We start from the raw sequence: 23,761 nt of genomic DNA, 5'->3' as shown, positions 1-23,761 counted from the left end.
TATATTCTGTTTTGTAACTGTGTTCTTATTCAGCTGTTGACATGTTTGTATGCAGTTATTGTGCTCACAGTAAAAGTGACAGACATTTCAGTGTGTGTGTGTGTGTGTGTGTAAAATGAACACATAAGATGAAAATGACATGTCGGTGGAGTAATGCTCAGTCAGTTTATTGATTTATGGAAAATATATCACATCTTTACATATTTGATACCTCCAGAAATAAACAGTCTTGTCACGGTTTTCATCCATACATCAGAATCAAAAAGGTAATCAATTGCAACGCCTCAAACTGAGCAGCATTTAATATTTAGACTTATTTTAGGAATCCAAGTCATCTCTGCTAACGTGCTTTGCAAATTTCTGGATCCACGGTCACATCTAAAGCAAAGTTCTTTGCTACAACTACATTTACTGCCCACCTGTACGTCCCATTTTAACAGCCAAAATAACATCACCCCCCCCCCATCACATGTAGATATTTGTTGATATACAGTATATATTCATGTTCATTAAAACAGCAAGCAGAGTGAAGTTTGAATCTCTGAACTACAAACTGAAGATCAGACACCAAGGACAAGTTATGAGTGAAACAAAACTGTATGAGTTGTTGTATGTATGTGACATTTGGTTTCTTTTTCTTCTTTGAGAATAAAACCTTTGTTATAGCCACATCATTTATACCAAGTATGTTTAACTACATGTAATATGCCATTGCATTAAATAGTTTATTATTATTTTCTAATGAACTACAAGTCCTGCATAAAGGCTGAGGTGTTTTTTTTAGTGTAGCGTATTATGGCACATTTCAAAACCAAAGAGAAAACATGTCATTTTACTACAACAATAGGCAATGCAAACTTTACGATACACACACATAAATATACATATATATGTGTATATATATATATATATATTTATTTATAGATATATTTTGTGACCAAGGTTTGTCATCAATACATTAATATTTGAGAAGACATTTATAAAGCATTACATCAATATTGTATCATCCGGATATCTGTTTGCAGAACAAATGTCATAACTGCAGTCCTTCAAGTTGTGTATTCACAATAATCGTCCTGAAGCAATACAACATACTACCGTCTTTAGTCGCTGCAGGCAGAGCCCGCGACTCAAAGCAAGACAATTCGACTTTCCCAGAGGGAACAAAGCCTTCAGCACTTTCGCCTCTCCCATTGTTGTCCAAACTCTAAAAAGGTGTAAGAAATCTCATCTCAACCCGAGCACCAATGAACACCCAACACTGCAACCATTTGCTCTTGCAGTAATCAATAGTGACACAATTCTTTAACAGATATATAACTCTATATATATATATATTAATGCATGTTCCTCCAGTGTACACACTCTGACCAGTACCTCTGAATGGATCAGAGCCTCCTTGTTGCGACAAGAAAACTGTCACAGAAAGGGTGCATGCAAGAGGAGTACTCAATTCAGCTTTTATGATCAAGATTATTTGGTAAGATTTAAATAGCCAGCTTCTCTATACAAACTGTGGCATGGGCTCCTATTCTGCTACCATTTCAGTGTCGTTCTTTCCTCTAAATTAATCAAGAGCTTGGGTGACTAAGCAAAATCTTGGTCTGAACAATGAGGGCTTCCACCCTCTTAAAGCTTGGTCCATTAACTTCTCCAGGGATTATTCTGTTGGTGTTTGCTAAACAGATACCTTTGAAGTAGTTGGAAAATGCTAAACTCTACATGTAAGTGATATTGAGGGGAAGTTAGTTTGTCATTTGATAATTGCTCCTTTTAATGTTTTTTGTTTGAAGACGGTGATCTTAGGAAGGACAAGCAATGCTGAGAGAAATGTCAGTGTTGTCTTCACTTGGCAGTCATCATCTGGACAAACTCTGTGAACAGAGCAGAGAACAACGCGTTTGAACAACAATCACTGTTCATTTTAACATCTGTGATTAAAAGGCACATTTAAAATCCAACAATATGTACACAATCAAACATCTCACCCTCGTAGTTGACCTGACCATCGCCGTCAATGTCGGCTTCGCGGATCATTTCATCCACCTCCTCATCGGTGAGCTTCTCCCCTAAGTTGGTCATGACATGCCGTAGCTCTGCTGCACTGATGTAGCCGTTACCGTCCTACAGGCAGCAACAGAGGAGTTCCGCTATTGTATTTATTCTCAATTTTATATGAAATCAAATATCACTTTCTGTGTACAATCTCTACACTAACAGTGGCAGTTATTAATGAACAATTGAAAATTATTGTCCAGTACGGATGAAAAAGTGAGTTAATAAAATAGATTTTTGAGACAATCATCATCAAGCACAAAACAGCTGGATAAACATTGTCTCTCTAAACCTGTATATTATGACGTACGTCGAGTTATCACAAGGATACAGTGGATACTTTATCTGCTCAATGGCAAACACAGAGCTGTGGCAAAAGTTAATGTTCTCCAACGCACCTTGTCAAAGACTCTGAAAGCTTCTCTGATCTCCTCTTCACTATCTGTATCTTTCATCTTCCTGGCCATCATGGTCAGGAACTCAGGAAAGTCAATTGTCCCATTACCTACACGATCATAAAAACAAAAACTTTAGGGGCTTTTATTTTGGTAATTGTCATAACACATGTGAACCATTTCACAGCTGGTCCAGTACAAACATGTTCACAGTGTACCTTTCAAGTGTTCAGCATCCTCATCAACACAAAACAAATAAACATTTAGTATTTGGCTGGGCTCGAAATACAAAGTGTTATTATTGCATCTGCCAAGGAAGTTTGTGAGCAATGCAACTCAAAAAGCACAGGATAGGTCTGGATTCAGGGGAATTGGTTATGACACAAGGAGGAAACACTCCTAATTTGGTGGTAATACCAATTTCAGGTAAACAATGGAAACTGTTCAGTTCGTAGCGATTTAAAACAAAGTACTGATTCCATAAATATTTCCAGCTCCCCAGAGGAAGAGGATCATTTGACAAGAATATGATGGCAGTAATATAAATTTTCAACAAGTGTAATTTTGCTCTATGTTTGTATTTTTCCTCCTCACCATCAGCATCCACCTCATTGATCATGTCCTGCAGCTCGGCCTCAGTGGGGTTCTGTCCCAGAGAGCGCATCACAGTGCCAAGCTCTTTAGTAGTGATGGTACCATCACCGTCCTTGTCAAACAGTGAGAATGCCTCCTTGAACTCTGTACATTCACAGAAATAACAGTACGAGTATTCAGTGACAATTTGGGTCAATACAGACACTGCATGCTTCATAGCAGAGGTCGACCAATATAGAATTTTCTATGGCAGACGCCAATTTTTAAGAGATCAGTGCAGCCATTGGCAGATTATTGATACCGATTTTCTTTTCCTTCCCCCACCTGATACACTTTAACTAATTTATGATAACAAATAATACAAAAGAAATGTTCACTGTACAATATTTTCAACAAAATGAATGCGTAAACTACACAATAATCACATGAAACAAGTTGGCAAAAACTTGGAATAAAAAACAAAGTGTTATTGAGCATAATTTATCAAGTTTGTGAGAGCAACATTTTGTTTTGTATATTTTGTAATTTGTAATAATTGGCTGATTGAATAATTACTAATAAACATTGGTAAAGGTATGTACTCACCAGCAATCTGCTCCTCAGTCAACTGGTCAGCCTGTGAACAAAAGAACAAGACTCGGTGAATGTTTTTGTTCAACCAGCTAAAGCAAACTAAGCTAAGCCTTTTAACCATAACCAGTATTTAGAGCACTCTTGGTTCTTCAGCATATCACAACAATAGAACTCTTAGCAAAGCAAAAAAAAACAAAAGGTTATGACTTCACAGTTCCCTTTTCAATACATTTTGAACGTGAGCAAACATGAAGACGAAGACCGAGTAGACAGCATAATGTTCAAAATGTTGTCTTTTCACCTCAACCAGGAAATCTCACTGAGGAAACACTCTTTCCCACAAAAGAGAGCAGCATTTCACTGAATATTTTGTTTACTTTAGTGCTCTGTCGACTCGAGATGTACATATCACTGTCTGTTGTGAAGAACTAAAACTTTGTATGTCAATGTATGGCACATTAAGAATTGGTCTGATTCAGTTCCATCATCCCAAGTACTACCTGACAGATTTCACACATTCATACAATTGTTAGCTGAATTTTCTTTTCTGAACATTTGTTGTTATATTCTTGAGTATGCTGTATGCAATTCCTTTTACATTCTTCAAGGTATTAACATCAACATTTTCACTTTGACAGTGAGCTGACTTCAGTCTCAAAAACAAAAAGTATCTCGGAATGACTTAAAATTCACCGTCATAATAGTCGGCATCGCCCTGAACAAGGATCCGTTGAAAATATTTGCAAACCTCTTAAGGAATAATTTTAAGGAATTTTTGAAATTCTTGAAAAGATCCATTTGCCCTGATGCACTTTGACAGTGAGCTGACTTTCTTCAAAAAAACAAAAAGTATCTCAGAATGACTTGAAATTCACCATCATAATAGTCGGCATCGCCCTGAACAAGGATCCATTGAAAATATTTGCAAACCTCTTAAGGAATAATTTTAATGAATTTTTGAAATTCTTGAAATCATCAATTGGCCCTGATGCAGTTTGACAGTGAGCTGACTTTCTTCAAAAAAACAAAAAGTATCTCGGAATGACTTAAAATTCACCGTCATAATAGTCGGCATCGCCCTGAACAAGGATCCGTTGAAAATATTTGCAAACCTCTTAAGGAATAATTTTAAGGAATTTTTGAAATTCTTGAAAAGATCCATTTGCCCTGATGCAATTTGACAGTGAGCTGACTTTCTTCAAAAAAACTAAAAATATCTCAGAATGACTTGAAATTCACCATCATAATAGTCGGCATCGCCCTGAACAAGGATCCATTGAAAATATTTGCAAACCTCTGAAGGAATAATTTTAATGAATTTTTGAAATTCTTGAAATCATCAATTGGCCCTGATGCAGTTTGACAGTGAGCTGACTTTCTTCAAAAAAACAAAAAGTATCTCAGAATGACTTGAAATTCACCATCATAATAGTCGGCATCGCCCTGAACAAGGATCCCTTGAAAATATTTGTAAACCTCTTAAGGAATAATTTTAAGGAATTTTTGAAATTCTTGAAAAGATCGATTTGAACTGATGCACTTTGACAGTGAGCTGACTTTCTTCAAAAAAACAAAAAGTATCTCGGAATGACTTGAAATTCACCATCATAATAGTCAGCATCGCCCTGAACAAGGACCCCTTGAAAATATTTGCAAACCTCTTAAGGAATAATTTTAAGGAATTTTTGAAATTCTTGAAAAGATCAATTTGAACTGATGCACTTTGACAGTGAGCTGACTTCAGTCTCAAAAACAAAAAGTATCTCAGAATGACTTGAAATTCACCATCATAATAGTCGGCATCGCCCTGAACAAGGATCCATTGAAAATATTTGCAAACCTCTTAAGGAGTAATTTTGAGGAATTTTTGAAATTCTTGAAAAGATCCATTTGCCCTGATGCACTTTGACAGTGAGCTGACTTTCTTCAAAAAAACAAAAAGTATCTCAGAATGACTTGAAATTCACCATCATAATAGTCGGCATCGCCCTGAACAAGGATCCGTTGAAAATATTTGCAAACCTCTTAAGGAATAATTTTAAGGAATTTTTGAAATTCTTGAAAAGATCCATTTGCCCTGATGCACTTTGACAGTGAGCTGACTTTCTTCAAAAAAACTAAAAATATCTCAGAATGACTTGAAATTCACCATCATAATAGTCGGCATCGCCCTGAACAAGGATCCATTGAAAATATTTGCAAACCTCTGAAGGAATAATTTTAATGAATTTTTTGAAATTCTTGAAAAGATCCATTTGAACTGATGCACTTTGACAGTGAGCTGACTTTCTTCAAAAAAACAAAAAGTATCTCGGAATGACTTAAAATTCACCTTCATAATAGTCGGCATCGCCCTGAACAAGGATCCATTGAAAATATTTGCAAACCTCTTAAGGAATAATTTTAAGGAATTTTTGAAATTCTTGAAAAGATCCATTTGCCCTGATGCACTTTGACAGTGAGCTGACTTTCTTCAAAAAAACTAAAAATATCTCAGAATGACTTGAAATTCACCATCATAATAGTCGGCATCGCCCTGAACAAGGATCCATTGAAAATATTTGCAAACCTCTGAAGGAATAATTTTAATGAATTTTTGAAATTCTTGAAATCATCAATTGGCCCTGATGCAGTTTGACAGTGAGCCGACTTTCTTCAAAAAAACAAAAAGTACCTCAGAATGACTTGAAATTCACCATCATAATAGTCGGCATCGCCTTGAGCAAGGATCCCTTGAAAATATTTGTAAATCTCTTAAGGAATAATTTTAAGGAATTTTTGAAATTCTTGAAAAGATCCATTTGAACTGATGCACTTTGACAGTGAGCTGACTTTCTTCAAAAAAACAAAAAGTATCTCGGAATGACTTGAAATTCACCATCATAATAGTCGGCATCGCCCTGAACAAGGACCCCTTGAAAATATTTGCAAACCTCTTAAGGAATAATTTTAAGGAATTTTTGAAATTCTTGAAAAGATCAATTTGAACTGATGCACTTTGACAGTGAGCTGACTTCAGTCTCAAAAACAAAAAGTATCTCAGAATGACTTGAAATTCACCATCATAATAGTCGGCATCGCCCTGAACAAGGATCCATTGAAAATATTTGCAAACCTCTGAAGGAATAATTTTAAGGAATTTTTTGAAATTCTTGAAATCATCAATTGGCCCTGATGCAGTTTGACAGTGAGCTGACTTTCTTCAAAAAAACAAAAAGTATCTCAGAATGACTTGAAATTCACCATCATAATAGTCGGCATCGCCCTGAACAAGGATCCGTTGAAAATATTTGCAAACCTCTTAAGGAATAATTTTAAGGAATTTTTGAAATTCTTGAAAAGATCCATTTGCCCTGATGCACTTTGACAGTGAGCTGACTTTCTTCAAAAAAACTAAAAATATCTCAGAATGACTTGAAATTCACCATCATAATAGTCGGCATCGCCCTGAACAAGGATCCATTGAAAATATTTGCAAACCTCTGAAGGAATAATTTTAAGGAATTTTTTGAAATTCTTGAAATCATCAATTGGCCCTGATGCAGTTTGACAGTGAGCTGACTTTCTTCAAAAAAACAAAAAGTATCTCAGAATGACTTGAAATTCACCATCATAATAGTCGGCATCGCCCTGAACAAGGATCCCTTGAAAATATTTGTAAACCTCTTAAGGAATAATTTTAAGGAATTTTTGAAATTCTTGAAAAGATCAATTTGAACTGATGCACTTTGACAGTGAGCTGACTTCAGTCTCAAAAACAAAAAGTATCTCAGAATGACTTGAAATTCACCATCATAATAGTCGGCATCGCCCTGAACAAGGATCCATTGAAAATATTTGCAAACCTCTTAAGGAGTAATTTTAAGGAATTTTTGAAATTCTTGAAAATATCCATTTGCCCTGATGCACTTTGACAGTGAGCTGACTTTCTTCAAAAAAACTAAAAGTATCTTGGAATGACTTGAGATTCACCATCATAATAGTCGGCATCGCCCTGAACAAGGATACATTGAAAATATTTGCAAACCTCTTAAGGAATAATTTTAAGGAATTTTTGTAATTCTTGAAAAGATCCATTTGAACTGATGCACTTTGACAGTGAGCTGACTTCAGTCTCAAAAACAAAAAGTATCTCAGAATGACTTGAAATTCACCATCATAATAGTCGGCATCGCCCTGAACAAGGATCCGTTGAAAATATTTGCAAACCTCTTAAGGAATAATTTTAAGGAATTTTTGAAATTCTTGAAAAGATCCATTTGCCCTGATGCACTTTGACAGTGAGCTGACTTTCTTCAAAAAAACTAAAAGTATCTCAGAATGATAAGGAATAATTTTAATGAACCACGTACTGATTCCTTTTTATTTCTTTACATCTCAAAAGAATAAAGTCCTACTGCTATATCTTTGCATCTCTTTTTTGCCACTTGAAAGCAGTAAAATCTTACTGCTGCATCGCTCCCGTTTCCTTGACTCACATCTCTCTCAATCTCTTGTACAAACACATACTGTCCCAGTCTGTCATGGTCACATTGGAAATAAAGCATAGACTTTATTTACATAGAGTGTGAGTGAATATCTGTAATGTACTAAACAAATAGAGCCATAGGAACTTCTTATCAGCACAGCACATAAGTACACATTACCTTTATGAGTACATAAAGGTAATTCAAGACTGTTATATGAGAGCTGATGGTTGCTGTGACAGAACTCTTAAGTATAATTAGAAATGTAATCTAGAGTGCATTATATTTAGGACGGCAATGACTATTCGATTAATCCATTATTAATCAATTATTCATCAACTATTTTGATAACCGATTAATCGGTATGAGTGTTTTTTTCAATAATTAATACAAGCCGTCTGATTTTTTCGTCTTCTTACATCATAACATCATAATTTCCAGGTTTGGTAAACACATTAGAGATTCTACAAACCAAACAATTGAGAAAATATAATCAATCAATTATGAAAATAATCGTTAGTTGAATAACTTATATCCTATCAAAACTTATTATTCAAAAAAGTATTAGATTTGGCCTTTTGTGTTGTCTGTATTTTAAAATATTAAACTTGTTGGATTACTGCAGTCAGGTGTAGTTTTTTATTTAAAGCAAAACACACAATTCCTTAACTGCTGCACTTCTTTAATGAGTTAAACAACACAGACATGTTTGGATTCAGCCAGAGACATTTCTCAAATTCCTCTGAGATGTCCTTCCGTCATCCTCATGAGGTCTTACCAGGCCTGTCTAAGTCACTCAACATGCCCACTTCAGGCTGAGAAAGTGTGATGAGGGACGGGTATAAATATTCCACCGCCCGAAATACTCACGCCTGCTATAATTAGTGAGACATGAACAGGGTCGCCAATGCAGCACACAGAATATCACCGCAACTAATCACCTCTCTGAATCTTTTTAACTGAACAAACACGACTGAGTTCATTAATATCAATCATCAGCTGAGTCAACTATTGCTTAATAATGCTTGTTGCTTTGTGTCTGTGTGCATGTTGTCATGATTGGCAAGTCTGCAGCTTTAAGTAACGCACATTAACATATCATTAATATTAAAAAAAAGCCTCTTTTACGAATCAAAGTGATCAAAGCTAGCATTATTGTAGCTCAGGGTGGTGGTGGTGGTGGTAACAGCAGTCTTCTTTGAGTCATTTTCAATGACTCACTGTGTTGGTTTTTTTTTTTTGGGGGGGGGGGTTGAAAAGAAGGAAAGAAGACAGACGCCGGTCACGGTGTGTGTGTGTGTGTGCCGCTTCACGTATATATCCCTCCGCGACGCGTGTCTGTTCGGTTGTTCAACGAAGGCACAGTATTCTTTCTGTCAGCCAAGTCGGTGCTGCTGAACCAAGCAGTGTCTGGATCAGAGCAGAGCACAGTTAAATATTTGAGGAATAGGAGTGTGGAAAGAGCTCAGCAATTCCTCCGAAAGGCTCTTTCAGCAGTCTTACAAGATCATTACAAATTACGCTGTGGATCGAATTAATTTGATTATGATATCATATGTATGTAGAATATATGATAACACTTATTAAAATGCTATGAAGCAAGTTATTGTAAAATATTTGCATGAAAGAAAGCGTCATAAAACAGCACATGCTAGCAGTGAATTACAGAGAGGGACGATTATCATTTCATGTTGCATTTACAACATTTCTGACACTGCCAGTAAGGTTTTGCAGGCTATCTTTGGTCACATGACCATGACAACAGCCTGAACCTCTTTCGGAATACTGTTTGGGAGCCATGACCAAAGAATTGCTATGATCGTTTCATGTTGTCTTCTTTCTTTCTTTCAGTGTCCACCTGGCAATATCACAAGAGATCACATCATTTACTCAAATTATGTGCTTGAGGCTTTTGTTAATGGTTTCTTCTAGACTGATCACGCAACCCTGAGTGCATGCTGCCCAAAGAGAATGTGCTAAAAATGTTATTTCAAATTGAAAACGGCATAAGATCTATCCCAAATCAACAATGAGGATAAGAAAGATAAGTCAAAATAATGTGTTGACTTATAATTTGTAGATATGAGCCAATTCAATACCTTGTAACTTTATAAATCCAATACTGGTCACGGTGTGTGTGTGTGTGTGTGCCGCTTCACGTATATATCCCTCCGCGACGCGTGTCTGTTCGGTTGTTCAACGAGGGTGCTTTGCCAGTTTACCGGACAGTACAAATGAAAGTGATTTAAATGTGAATACACATTCGCTGTTAACTAAATAATGTCAGTTTGACTCAACACATAACAAAAACCATAATGTTACTCTGTAGAAGCGATGGTGGTGGTGGTGGTAACAGCATGTTTCAATGACTCACTGTGTTGGTTGTTTTTTTTTGGGGGGGGTGAAAAGAAGGAAAGAAGACAGACTGCACAGTATTCTTTCTGTCAGCCAAGTCGGTGCTGCTGAACCAGGCAGTGTCTGGATCAGAGCAGAGCACAGTTAAATATTTGAGGAATAGGAGTGTGGAAAGAGCTCAGCAATTCCTCCGAAAGGCTCTTTCAGCAGTCTTACAAGATCATTACAAATTACGCTGTGGATCGAATTAATTTGATTATGATATCAAGTATAATGTATGTAGAATATATGATAACACTTATTAAAATGCTATGAAGCAAGTTATTGTAAAATATTTGCATGAAAGAAAGCGTCATAAAACAGCACATGCTAGCAGTGAATTACAGAGAGGGACGATTATCATTTCATGTTGCATTTACAACATTTCTGACACTGCCAGTAAGGTTTTGCAGGCTATCTTTAGTCACATGACCATGACAACAGCCTGAACCTCTTTCTGAATACTGTTTGGGAGCCATGACCAAAGAATTGCTATGATCGTTTCATGTTGTCTTCTTTCATGTGGGAGTGGGACGGCCCAAAACAGTGTCCACCTGGCAATATCACAAGAGATCATATAATTTACTCAAATTATGTGCTTGAGGCTTTTGTTGATGGTTTCTTCTAGACTGATCACGCAACCCTGAGTGCATGCTGCCCAAAGAGAATGTGCTAAAAATGTTATTTCAAATTGAAAACGGCATAAGATCTATCCCAAATCAACAATGAGGATAAGAAAGATAAGTCAAAATAATGTGTTGACTTATAATTTGTAGATATGAGCCAATTCAATACCTTGTAACTTTATAAATCCAATACTGGTCAAAATCACTTAAACAGATATTGGGGAGAAAAGTCAAAGCTGTCTGTACACACTAAACCATTGGTTCTCAAAATGCGGCCTGGGGGGCGATGTCGGCCCGCAGAAACATTTCTGGCGGCCCGCAATGAATTACAGTTGATAGTTTTAATCCAGGTGCTACTAAGCTTGTGAAATATTGGACATTACTGGATACAGACCAATTAGTGTAAACTGTACAACTGCAATCGGGTCATTAAAATGATTACAAATGGGATTTCTTTCTGTTTTTTTTCCCCTTTTTTTTTTCCTTTGGCGGCCCTCAGTCCAACGTTGGGTTCCTAAATTGGCCCTCAGGTATCCAAACTTTGAGAACCCCTGCACTAAACATAAATGCTTCATTAAAGCAAAGGCAATGTGTTGTGAAGAAAGGTATGCACCACCACATCTGCTTGACTGTTGAAGTATTATGTAAATGGCTGTAGGGCTGCAATGATAAATTGGTTACTGATTGATTAATAAATCAATTGTCAGCTATTTTGACAATCTCTTCGGTCTCTCCGGTTTTGTTTTCTTTAATAATGAAAACGAACGATGATGAAATTAAATGATCAAAACTAATTGATTTTGGTTTGTGGCCAAAATATAACATTTCAGAACATCATTTCGAGGTAAGGGACAGACTTATCAAATGTTTAACATTTTATGGCATTTTGTGGACCAAACAAGTACTCCATCGAGAAAAGAATGCAAATAATTAGCTGCAGCCCTAAACGGCTGGTTATGATGGAGAGAAACAGTCCTTTGGAAACAATGACACAATTAATTTAATTTACTTTCTGATGAATCAGCTGTTAACACAAAACTTTATCCTTCATTTACACAATTGTGTTTCTCGTTAGCTGTTTTTTCTGAAATGCCACAAACAAGTGCAGAGCAAAAGGATCAACTTCCTGTTTACCCAGGCAGGGGCCAGCTCGGTGCACTTGAAGGGTCACATGGTGTGCGTTAAATTAAAACCCTCACCTGGAGGCAGAACATTTCTATCAACAAATGTTGTTTTGTTTAATAAAAAATAGAAATGATGTAGCCCAATTTGTTGGACTGATATTGGTCTTGGAAAACACTTAGGTTTGCAATATCGATATTAGGAATGAAAAGTAGCATGAGTCATAGCCATCAACCCGGATCAGCTGAAAGAAGATGAAAAAGATGCAGCAAGATCAGTGTAGCATGAGCCAAGTTTCCATTGTGGGAGACTATCACAAACCACAGGTCTGTTATGTTACATTACAGATAACAACAGTGGTGTGAAAGTAAGAGGATAGAGTGCAGTGGAGAGGGTTAATAAGTAGTGCCAAAAAGGGGGCTTTTACATGATGGTTAGTTCCCCTTTTGGAGGGTGCACTGCGGGTCCTGCAGCCTACTGCACCAAGCATGGTTTGGTTCAATGCGGGGCGGAGGGGGGGCAAACAGGATCATTCAGAGGGAGCAGAATGCGACGGCTCAACGTTATGGCGCAATACGTAACGGAGGACATGCTGTCAGGGTGGTGCTGCGAGGAGACAGCCTCACCCCCGTCCCCACCCCCAAAAAGATGCATTTTATATTCTTATGTAATCACATCTGTTGGCCTTTTATCGCTTGTTGCGCATGTCACACTAATATCGACCCATTTTAGCCAACTACCCTTCTTGCTTATTTGCTGCAGGACCAGTGCTGCGGCAACTAAGCAAAAAGGGTAGTTAGCTAAAATGCTCAGAATACCTGTCTTGCAAGATTAACGAGATGCGTTTCCAAGATCACGTTTACACTGGACGGTCTATTTTTACACAGCTTCACCAGCACCACTACCACGCCCACTCAAGACTCAAAGCTCAGGGTTACAAACACTCACACATAGCGAACCGTGATCGAGACACAGAACACACGTATTTTCACTTAAAGAGAGGGGGGGGGGGGTAAGATTAAATGGCTTGTTTAAGAGCAGGGAACAAATTACCCGTTTCCTCTCACTACACGACGTGCAAGCTGCGCAGTTAACGTATGCTAATGCCACAAAGATAGGCGGTTTACTGTTATTATCTGTTGAATAGCGTTCAATAACTGCGCCAAGATGACAGATTAAGTAATATATATACTCAATAGTTTACGGTAATACAAAGCACCGCAGCGTCCCCCTGCTCTTTTTTTATAGCCAAGTTTAAAAAATGCTAGTGGGTAGCGTTTACTGGTTTATCGCATGGATAGGTAAAGATAACCGTTCACCATGTGTATTTATAAAGATAACAGGCTGGCGACATGGAGAGGATTTCTGCTCCAGACAGTGCTGTCACAGCTAGCAAGTCCACATAGCGCTAACTCATGTTAACGTTAGCCTTTACTCACCATTGTCCTGGTGAATGTTCTACTTCAGTGAAGACGACTCTGTCACACAGCTTAAGTGGAGATATGTGATAGGATTAGGAATACTTGATAATACCGAACTGTGTTAAAATACACGGGTCCGTGAATGTGTGTCAGCTTAGCAGCAGAGTTGCCCGGAAACCTCAATCCAAAGACGCCGGTCACGGTGTGTGTGTGTGTGTGTGCCGCTTCACGTATATATCCCTCCGCGACGCGTGTCTGTTCGGTTGTTCAACGAGGGTGCTTTGCCAGTTTACCGGACAGTACAAATGAAAGTGATTTAAATGTGAATACACATTCGCTGTTAACTAAATAATGTGAGTTTGACTCAACACATAACAAAAACCATAATGTTACTCTGTAAAAGCGAACGCACGCAAAGATATCTCGACAGCACGCTGGAGAACACAGTGGCGTGCACAGATATTTGGATGGGCAGGGGCTAATTAAATGGACACCACTACTACGCTTTAGGCAGGCACGTCTGAAGTCCTGGCCCTGAATTTCAGAGCCTCTATATCAGGGGTGTCAAACTCATTTTCTCTGAGGGCCACATCTGCATAATGGTTACACTCAAAGGGCCAGATGTAACTGTCATACAGAATACATGTAACCGAACCGTACCTATGTTCCCCGGGTCCTATGTTCCCCGATTTGTATGTGACCGGGGAACATAAGACCCTTTCTCTAACCCTAACCCTAACCCTACCCTTTTTCAAAAAAAGGGTCCCATTTAACCCCTGTCACATACAACGTGTGGAACATAGGCCCTTTTTTCATAAAAACGGGGAATATACAGGTTACAAGTCAAGTTAATGAAAAACAATATAAAGACTAAAGGATTTATATTGTTTTTCATTAACTTGACTTGTAACCTGTATTTTGAGTGTTGATGCACAATATATTATTATTGTTGTTGTTGTTATTAGTTGTTGTTGGTCTTATTGAAGCAGTGACAGTATTTGAAAGCTTGCACTAAATAAGTGCAGGTTACAAGGCCCTCCAGCAGAGGGCTCCAGTATTTCATGGTTTTGCAGCATCATCTGCACCAGACATGACAAAGAGGTTGCTATGGGACAAGAACAAATGTAAGAATGGAGTTAACAAATTCAGCATCTTAAAGTCTACACTGAAACAGTGTAGACTTCTCTGAAACTTGTTGGTGGAATGAGGAAGTACAGGGAAGTAATGAGAGTCTAGGCAGAGGGTAATTATGAAAGTGAGGCGTATAGTGAAGCGTAAAGTGAGGCGTAAAGTGAGGCGTAAAGTGAGGCGTAAAGTGAAGCGTAAAGTGAGGCGTGAAGTGAGGCGTAAACTGAAGCGTAAACTGAAGCGTAAACTGAAGCGTAAAGTGAGGCGTAAAGTGAGGCGTAAAGTGAAGCGTAAAGTGAGGCGTACACTGAGGCGTAAAGTGAGGCGTAAAGTGAGGCGTAAAGCATGTGCAGCAGGTTAAAGTGATTAAAGACCAGTGGAGGCTCGTCGATAGAGGGCGCTAGGGTGCCGGCCCCCCAGTCTCACATGAAGAAGAAGATAGGAATCATCTAAAATAATTAATAAAAACATGGAAAATGTAAATAAATGTGCTACATGTTGTACAGTCCGTGACTATCGAGTGTAATCTGCATTAAAATTTAATGCAGATTAACTTGTTAACTTGTTAACTTCAAGTGGTGTAATTCCGGTTTTAGGGTGCACATGTCTCTCTCATAGCTCACAGTGAGACACGCAGACAGACACATCTTTGCAGTGCAAAAGATAAGACGGAGACAAGAAAAGTGAAAACTTGTTTTTCATTTAAGTGAACCTTTCAAAAATAATGGTGTCAGGCATGAGAATGCGTGGTGTCAGGCATTCCCATGGCATGGCTGCAAGCCAATGACTCATTCTTAATAAAGGCACAAGACCTGTGTGTGTGCGCTCTTTTGAACAATGTCAGGCTGTCAACAGATTCAGGCTTTTAAAACGCTGTCAATCAAAATGTACTTGTCAGGCTCGGGTCAAATTCTGTCGGACTCGGGCCTCGTCAGGCCTAACTTTCTCGTGGGCAGTGCAGTTTGCTTCTATGCATCCACTGAGCATTGCTGTCTTAGACATGCATCAGTGCAGCAAAGACAAACAATGGCGGAGCACATGCTGTTTTAGGATAGTTCAGATGCAAGACACTGTGTTCTCAGTGTGAACATTCAAATCTGATCACTTTTGAATCAAAATTCAACAATGTGAACAGAGTGTCTGCGGTTGACAGTTAAGCTGACTATAGTGCATTTGAGGTTTTATGTTATTGTTGTTTTTTTTTTATTAAAAAAGAGGGATCTGAAAGCTGATGATTGTCAATAAAGTGGTGCTTGTTCAGCACAAATATAGGTAGGAAATAGCAGAGCCTCATTTTCCTGTGCAGCTGCAGTTCCAGATTTATGTACTGTACTCAGTGTCATGATGATGTGATAATTACAAATAATTACCAATCACACACCCACTCATGGCCCCAGGTTATCTGGCAAGTGTCCCACTCGGTGATGTGTTGTCCTCTAAACTGCATATTATCTTGAACCATATCAAAACTTTTTCGTCTTGGTTCCAATTGACTGCAGACAAAGGGGCACAATGACACACAGATCATTCAGGAAACTGACTTTTGTTTTGTTTACACAAGTTCCAGTCAGAGTACTCTGTCCAATTATGACTTTAGTCTAAATGTGTTGAGTGCTGTGAAAAATCCAAAAACATGCTGTGAAAAGATCAGAATATTCCATATTTTAATACATTGCTTATCCAGAGTAGGACACTATTTATTTACAAGACAATCAGAGTATATCTGCCGTGTTTCACTTAACTGAGACAATGTTATTTTCATATTTCCTCTCGCCTTGTGTCATCCTGTCATAGCTTCTGTGGCAGACTGTTTTTACTGTAGCCTCATCACAAAGACATTTACCAATAGCGCTGGGAGCACAGAAACGCCACAGCAAACTGTGGGCCGAGCTGGAAAAAGTTTGCACTTGTTGCCTGCGTAGAGTGTCATTTTCACCACGGCATATAGTTTGCTCGGAGTCAGAGAAGTGGAGTTTGACTGGTCGTTTGAGTTGCAGTTTAAAGTGGCGGATTCCCCTATACATCCAGGACAGTGTCTTCAGCATCCAGTTCAGTCCCTGTTTGATGATCACAGAGATGGCGTTAAAGAGGGAGTAAGTGCAACACACTCCTAATAGCATAAGGAGACAATTAGCCACCTGGTACACCCGGATGTCCTCATGTTGTGCTCTCTGGCTGCTTACAAAGTCCCCAAAGCCCACAGTGCTGAACGCCACGAAGCAGAAATAGAGTGACTCCAGGAAAGTCCAGCCCTCCATGACTGAATAGAGGGAGGCAGCCCCACATGCAACCAGGAGGACAGCAACGAAAAGGACCAGCGTGATATGGTACACAGATGGTTTCCATTCTTCATGTCTGCCACCCGCACTTCGCTCCAGTTCTCTGTGCCTGCTCCTTCGTCTGTGGCACCAGAATGTCTGGAGGCTCAGCAACGTTAGGACTCTCTCCAGGAAGAGATTGAAGAAGAGTATGGTAGCTGAGCATCCCAACAGTCCATAGAAAACAAGCAAGACCTTCCCTGTCAGAGTGGACGGTGCAGTCATCCCGAAGCCTGTGAGAAAAACACGCCAGGTTAAAGAACCCCATCCAGATATTGATAACATTACATAAGGAATTTCAACATTACCACTGAAATTGGCATTGACAACCCCCAGTGACCTCCCAATTTCCTCCCAGCTATTCTGGATCCTACAGACGGATATAATTCCACACCATTTCATATTTTTAAAAGGCTATACAAAGGCTCTTCATCCTTTTCCCACAATTCCCGGTAGTATGGCTCCGTAAGCTCCCTTGCAAGGAATGCAAGGTAGTGACGAAAGGCTCCACCCTTAGCCGGTAGACTCCAGAGTTGAATGTTTGTCACAAAGCCAGAATGCGTCCATTTGGTTCCCACCAGGAGCCATTGACTCTCTGCGGTAAGATGAAGGGAAGTCAACCGGGGCATTATAAAAACAAGTCTAATCACCATGCATCTCAGGCCTTTGTCATTGTTACTGGACATGCTTTGGAGCATGATGCACTGCTTCAGGTAAACACGTGTGGGAAGTCCTATGAAATACCAGGAGGAGAGTCCAAACTGCCTGGAAGTTAAAGCTGTTCTTGAGGCTGACAGGCGTTTACTGTTTACTGACACTGATATGAACTTCTCCAGTGACCTGAATGAGATATTATATTGTGGATATTTTGCAATGATAATTTTTTTTCCCAAGATTCCAGTATTGTTTAAGTGTTTATGTGTAATATATGCTTTGCATGACCAAATCTAGCATGTATTTTGTTATAGGTTTGTAGTTAAACTGTTTTAAAGATATGGGTAGTCTGTTGCAATTTATTTTCTTATAGATTGTACTGTAATGTGTTAATCTGGCATAATATTGGTTAATTTGACCCAGCATTTGGATAGATTACTGAACAAATGTGTAGTTGTATTTACCCAGATTTGCAGTCAATTTGACCCAGCATTTGGATATAATATACGTAACCCGTCTGTTGGGTTAAAGGTGCCATATGTAAGAATGTGGCCAAAAACGGTTACTACATTCAAATTCAAAATAACGAGGTCTTTTAGGTTTCGTTTTCTGACGTAACTGGCAACCCGTGGTTGCTCGGCAGCTGAGACTCTACTGACTGCAATGATTGGTAGACAGCGGTAGGTGGCGCCACATGCCAAAACATGATTTCAAAACATAAACATGATTTGCAGTCTGCAAAATATTTTTTTTAATGCAAATATTTTGGCTCTACTGTTGTTGTTGGTGAGTTCAGTTTGTTATATGAACATTATTCCTGAGTCTCTGTGACACATTAGGAGGATTTTATGGCCAGTTTTATGGCCAGCAGATGTATTACATAATGCACCTTTAAAGGAACTACTGCTAGGCTGGTGCAATAGTGACCCAGCATTGGTTTATAAAACAACTCAAATTGGATTATTTTTAACCCATAATTTTTCTGTGTGTTTCTTGTTGCATCTTTTGCTGCCAACATAGCGTTTGATAGAGACTGAGTGACACGACCTCCAGAGCTCCTACCCACGCTCCTGTCTGTGGTTAAATAATATAACCACAGACAGGAGCATGGGTAGGCGCCTTGCATACATTGGTAAATTAGTAAGAAATCATTATTACAAGGAAACAGGGTTTCAGAGGCTCAGTGAGATTTTTTTTCTTTTCAAACCACGGATGTGTTGGTCGTGACAGATGTGTTTATGCTTCCTCCAAGTTTTCAAGTACTTAATGTGACCTTTGTACCTCTGGACTATTTTGGCCGCCGCCAGTAGACAATATTAAAGAATTATGTCCAGCATGTGAAGAAGACTCATCAACCCCCACCTCCTCCCTTCCTTTGTCCTTCCTTGTGTTTATGTTCCCAGGATAATGACCGGATTGATTTTTCTTTTAACTAGACTCTTGGGAATAAGTAAACCTGTAAATGTTGAAAAAAATTACTTTGTTGCGGTGACATTTCAGCACCTGCTGTTATATATTTTCACCATACTGAGTAAAAATATACTGAGTAATTCCTAATTTGTCACCTGGGGTCGCATAATTTTTATCAGCTCCCACTTTAGTTTAAGGAATATGACACAGATGTGCAGTCAAATCATTTCTAGATCTTAACATGTTCTAATAATATGTGAAATAGATCCTCTTTGATCTGTACATTGCAACGCACATGTAAACGGTCATCTAATAACGCATAACATTTTCAGGTTTTTCACAATATGCTTTGGAAAAGATTCATTAAATGTAAAACAAAGGGAAAACATTGGAGTTCTTGTTGTTTATAATCTATTATGCTATTATTTTACTTGTCCGGTCCACTTGAGATCTGACTGCTCTGTGTGTGGCCCCTGACTTACAATGAATTTGACACCCCCGGTCTAGACGAGTTCTCACAGATCATAAGTGACAGAGGTCATGGGTCATGTTGTATCTTTTGGAGAAACAGAGGCCAAAAAATAAGGAAGTGTGCACCCTTTCCCTGACTCATTACTATCGAGATCTCATGATTAAGAAATAAAGGATGATTTAAAGGAGACATATTATGCAAAATCAACTTTTTAATCATTTAAATCCTTATATTTGGGACTCTGGAGGCCCCATCAGTCGGCAAAGTGTGAAAAAAGATGACTCACTCATGTTTTTGTGGTCCTCCTCAGTCTAAGTACAGGAGATAAAACACGCGATGTTGACTTCCGCACTCATTGGGACGTCACAACGTGCTAAATGCCTGGAATTGTTGTCTCGCGGAGCTCCGCTTTGTCCGCAAAACACGCGAGAGCGCTGGTGAGGGCAACGTTATCTGAAAACCCGAAGTCCGCGAAATGTTCTACTCTTGGCTCCACAGTGCAGCACAGAGTCCTACACAAACTTCCAGCCTCAGAGGATTTATCTGTCCAGTGGATACATGTTATATATGACGGCAATGTGCCTGCTAGAGCCTGCAAATGATCACTTTTCCAAATGCTAACTGCTATTAGCTCCCAGTAGCCTCTGTGTCTGATGTCATTTCCTGTCCCTTAAGTTTTACTCATCCTTTACATCCTAAAACAATTATTTTTGGGGCTTTACTTGTGCCAAGGAAGGAAAGGCAGCATATGATAATGACTCATTTAAGCCCATGGCCAAGTTGAACTTGGCTCATAACCAAAGGGCTGCAGGTTTGAATCACAACAGGTCAAGGGCTGCCTCTGAGCACCCATTGCTCTGCGTGCACTGCTAATTCGGTTCCTATTAGAGGACGGTTTAGTGCTGAGAGGAATTTCCCTACAGAGATTAACAAAAGAACAAACAAACAGATAAAAAAGTTCACCAGCAGTGATACAACTCCCTGATGTAGAGCCATACATCAGGGATTTGTAGAGGCCACAGTCAGTAATTACGGAGGTTGTTCCAGAAAGGAAATGAATCTTGTCGTTTTATTACGATGCCGCCGTGTATGGAGTTTCCACAGTGACGGGGAATGCCAAAAGATTGTGTTTCAAAATAAGGCTGTAAATTGATTCTCGGAGATGAGAGCATGTCCGTCCACCATAGACACAGTTAAAATATTGATTTTGACAGACTGTGGGGTTTGGCACACATCTCACCTGTTGTCCTCCCCAAATCCATACGGCTAGTGTCTAGTCAGTTTCATATGATTAGTTACTTAACTTGTGTATAGTTGTGGATTGACTGATCATGTGTTAGGATTATTCCCAAACAACATAATATGTTAGGAAGCAGAATACACTGAGTAATGGGGCATGTCCCAGTACATGGTTTTGTACTTATCAGTGTTCGAAGTTGCCAACGTTTGCACATCAAATTCATGCCCAAGTTACAAATTCTGTTTTAATGAAAATTAAGTAAATAGTTGACAAATAAAACACATACAAACTTAAAGAAGATAGCATATGGAAGTCATTTTCCAAAGTTTATTTACCCTTGTTTTCAGTGCACCAGGACTCACCAATGGTGGAGACAACAGTTCCTGCAAAGTAGAAGGCACCAGAGATGTCCCACAGGGCTCTGCCTTGTTCTATCCTGATGCCTGCTGTCCTGGCTTCTTCATAATGCCGCAACAGATTTTTCAGGTCTTCACGACTAATTTCATGCTCGTGGCTGAAGTCCGTTAACCTCTTTTCCCAGAGCTGGTGAGCCTGTATCTCTGCTGGTCTCTCCAAGGAAGAAAATACTGCCGCACCAGCCAGCATGTAAAGAGCAATGAGCAGACCGAGCAAATAGAAATGAGTGGTTTCCCTGCTGGGGATCAGGGATGGGCAGCAGCAAACGCAATCCTTCTTCATTGTCACTTGTGCAGATTTCTTTTTTCACGTAAAATAAAAACAATCATGTGCAAGGTAAATAATATTTGCATTGCTGATCTATGCCATCAGTCGCGGCAGATGTTAGTCCAAGGCATTCTAAACAATTCTAGCTAATTATCCTAGAGTCTTGAAAGAATGCCACTTCTACCATGAACTATGCTGGTAACTGGTCTGAGATCTTGTGAGTGTGCAGGTGGCTTTAACTGAGACTTTAATGATCTGTGTATGGTGACTGCTTATCGCCAGCTCAATAATCCATCTTTACTCTCATTTTATGGCATGCCACAAAGACACACAAACACGTGTACTGCACTGATGCCTTTTTGTTCCAAGTACACCCTACTATTATTGAGTCCATTTATTCCTATTATTGTTTTTGTCTTTGTTCTGGAAAAGATTTTAAGATTTGTTTAGGATTACATTTTTTTCAGCTGAACAGATTCTTAACAGCATCCACCATTAAACTTGTTGATGATAACATGGAATTGCTCCTTTAACCGTGTTCCTTTAGTGACACACTTATGGCTTACGGTTTTAACATGAAATTTCCAGGTTTGACTGTCAGGCATGACCACTACAGTCATCTATGACTTAATGTTGACTACTGTTGTCAGTTCATTGTGACTAGTATAAAGATATCCGTAACTGTGGTTTTGATGAATAAGAATGATGTTGCAAGAATGACGACTGGATTAACTCATTGTATGCTGGCCTGGACCACTGACTCTTGCACCGCCTGCAGCGGTAGCATGTAGCTGACCTAGCTTTCGCTGCACTGGCTCCCAGATGCTTTAAGAATAGATTTTAAAATTGTATTGTTTGTTTTTAAAGTGGACCTAGACCAGAAGTTCCAATTAACGTTGTTGTTTAATGTGTATCTGCGTCATTACCTTGTTTACCAAGCCCTGAAGTTTCGAAACAAACAGTTCAGCCATTGCTGAGAACGCTGTGTTTTATTGTAATCTCGGGCTCAGCGAGATCTCTGAAAAAACCTGGTTCGGTTGTAAACAGCAGATCGTCCTGCTCCGGGCACTAGTCCGGGCACATCCGGTTGCGTACATTGTACCGCAGAAGAAGAATAACGTCCGTTGTGGAGGTGTTTCACGAGCGACAGTGTCTTCTGACTCTGGGTCTGACTCCGGGTCAAAGTCATAAAAAGGACTGCGGCGGGGAGTCATGAAAAAACTATTTTTAAACATTGTTAGCACAATGTTTTGATAATGAGTAGCAGTGCATCCACCGTTCCAGAGGGGGGAGCTGCGGTTTCGAGAGCGGGTGTGCTGAATATGTCACTTCCGGGTATTGGCCAATCACAAGACAGTTGGGAAGGCTCTGCGCTGGCTGGCCAATCACAACACACTCTGTCTTCTGGGTGTGAGATTAATGTCTGAAATATCGCGGCTGAGGAACAGCATTAGAAAAAATGGATTTCTATCGACTCGTTTACAGCAACTAGGAGGTTTTTTACCATAAAAACAAGTTAATGTATGTAAGTAGACCTCCATAACTAACATGTGCAACAGGACCACTCTATGTGAGCTTTAAAGCTCTCAATGGCCAAGCCCCCCAGTACTTGACTGAGCTCCTCCGTATCCACGCCCCTGCCAGAACACTGAGATCGTCCAATCAGCTGCTACTGGTCACCCCCAAAATGAGGCTAAAAACCACAAAGGTGACCAAGCCTTTGTGGCAGCAGCCCCCAGGCTCTGGAACAACCTACCATGGCTCATCCGCTCCGAGGGATCGATTGGGGTTTTTTAAATCCTCACTAAAGACACACCTCTTCTGCCTGACTTTTAACCAAGTTTAAGTGGACTTCTGTCCAAATTTTAAACCTAATTTTAACTTCCTTTCATTGTATGTGATTATGCATGTTAGTATTTATTTATTCTATTTATTGTAACTGCTGCATTGTATGGGCCACTTTAATCATCTGCTTTTAATCTGTCCAGCACTTTGGTCAACCCCGGTGGTTTTAAATGTGCTCATGAAATATAGTTTGAGTTGAGTCGAGTATCGGTCGTGAATATCCTGTCTAGATGTTAAAACAGATTGCCATGCACATTAGCCATTGAACTTTTTTGTGAGTGTGTGTGGGTGAAAAATAACAGAAGATATGTCGCATTATTTGCACATGAATCAAATTGTGGGATTCAGATCTGAAGAAGCCTGG

The 23,761-nt window shown here is 39.3% G+C and overlaps 2 protein-coding genes across 2 annotated transcripts; both read right to left on the bottom strand.

Annotated features, from left to right (window-relative positions):
- Window positions 1–220: 220 nt before the first annotated feature.
- calm3a (calmodulin 3a (phosphorylase kinase, delta)) lies at window positions 221–13,795 on the bottom strand. The gene is made up of 6 exons (XM_083886141.1): window positions 13,665–13,795; window positions 3,630–3,660; window positions 3,045–3,188; window positions 2,454–2,560; window positions 1,989–2,124; window positions 221–1,874 (listed from the first exon to the last, which is right to left on the bottom strand). Exons 1-6 carry the CDS (start codon window positions 13,665–13,667, stop codon window positions 1,846–1,848), a joined length of 450 nt encoding a protein of 149 aa, XP_083742267.1. The 5' UTR covers window positions 13,668–13,795; the 3' UTR covers window positions 221–1,845.
- Window positions 13,796–16,507: 2,712 nt separating this feature from the next.
- LOC310925080 (potassium channel subfamily K member 13) lies at window positions 16,508–21,567 on the bottom strand (the record flags this gene model as incomplete). Its single annotated transcript, XM_083886950.1, has 2 exons — window positions 16,508–17,325; window positions 21,231–21,567. 2 exons carry the CDS (start codon window positions 21,565–21,567, stop codon window positions 16,508–16,510), a joined length of 1,155 nt encoding a protein of 384 aa, XP_083743076.1.
- Window positions 21,568–23,761: the final 2,194 nt, after the last annotated feature.

Source organism: Microchirus variegatus (genome assembly GCF_963457635.1).
Source record: "Microchirus variegatus genome assembly, chromosome: 3".
Classification (NCBI taxonomy): Eukaryota; Metazoa; Chordata; class Actinopteri; order Pleuronectiformes; family Soleidae; genus Microchirus; species Microchirus variegatus.
This window is presented reverse-complemented; position numbering and strand designations above follow the sequence as displayed.

Coding starts and splice junctions, on each gene's coding strand:
- calm3a (XM_083886141.1), bottom strand. Junction 2,125..2,453: donor CTTTCAGAGTCTTTGACAAG/GTGCGTTGGAGA, acceptor TGCTGCCTGTAG/GACGGTAACGGCTACATCAG. Junction 1,875..1,988: donor TGGTCAGGTCAACTACGAGG/GTGAGATGTTTG, acceptor CTCTGTTCACAG/AGTTTGTCCAGATGATGACT.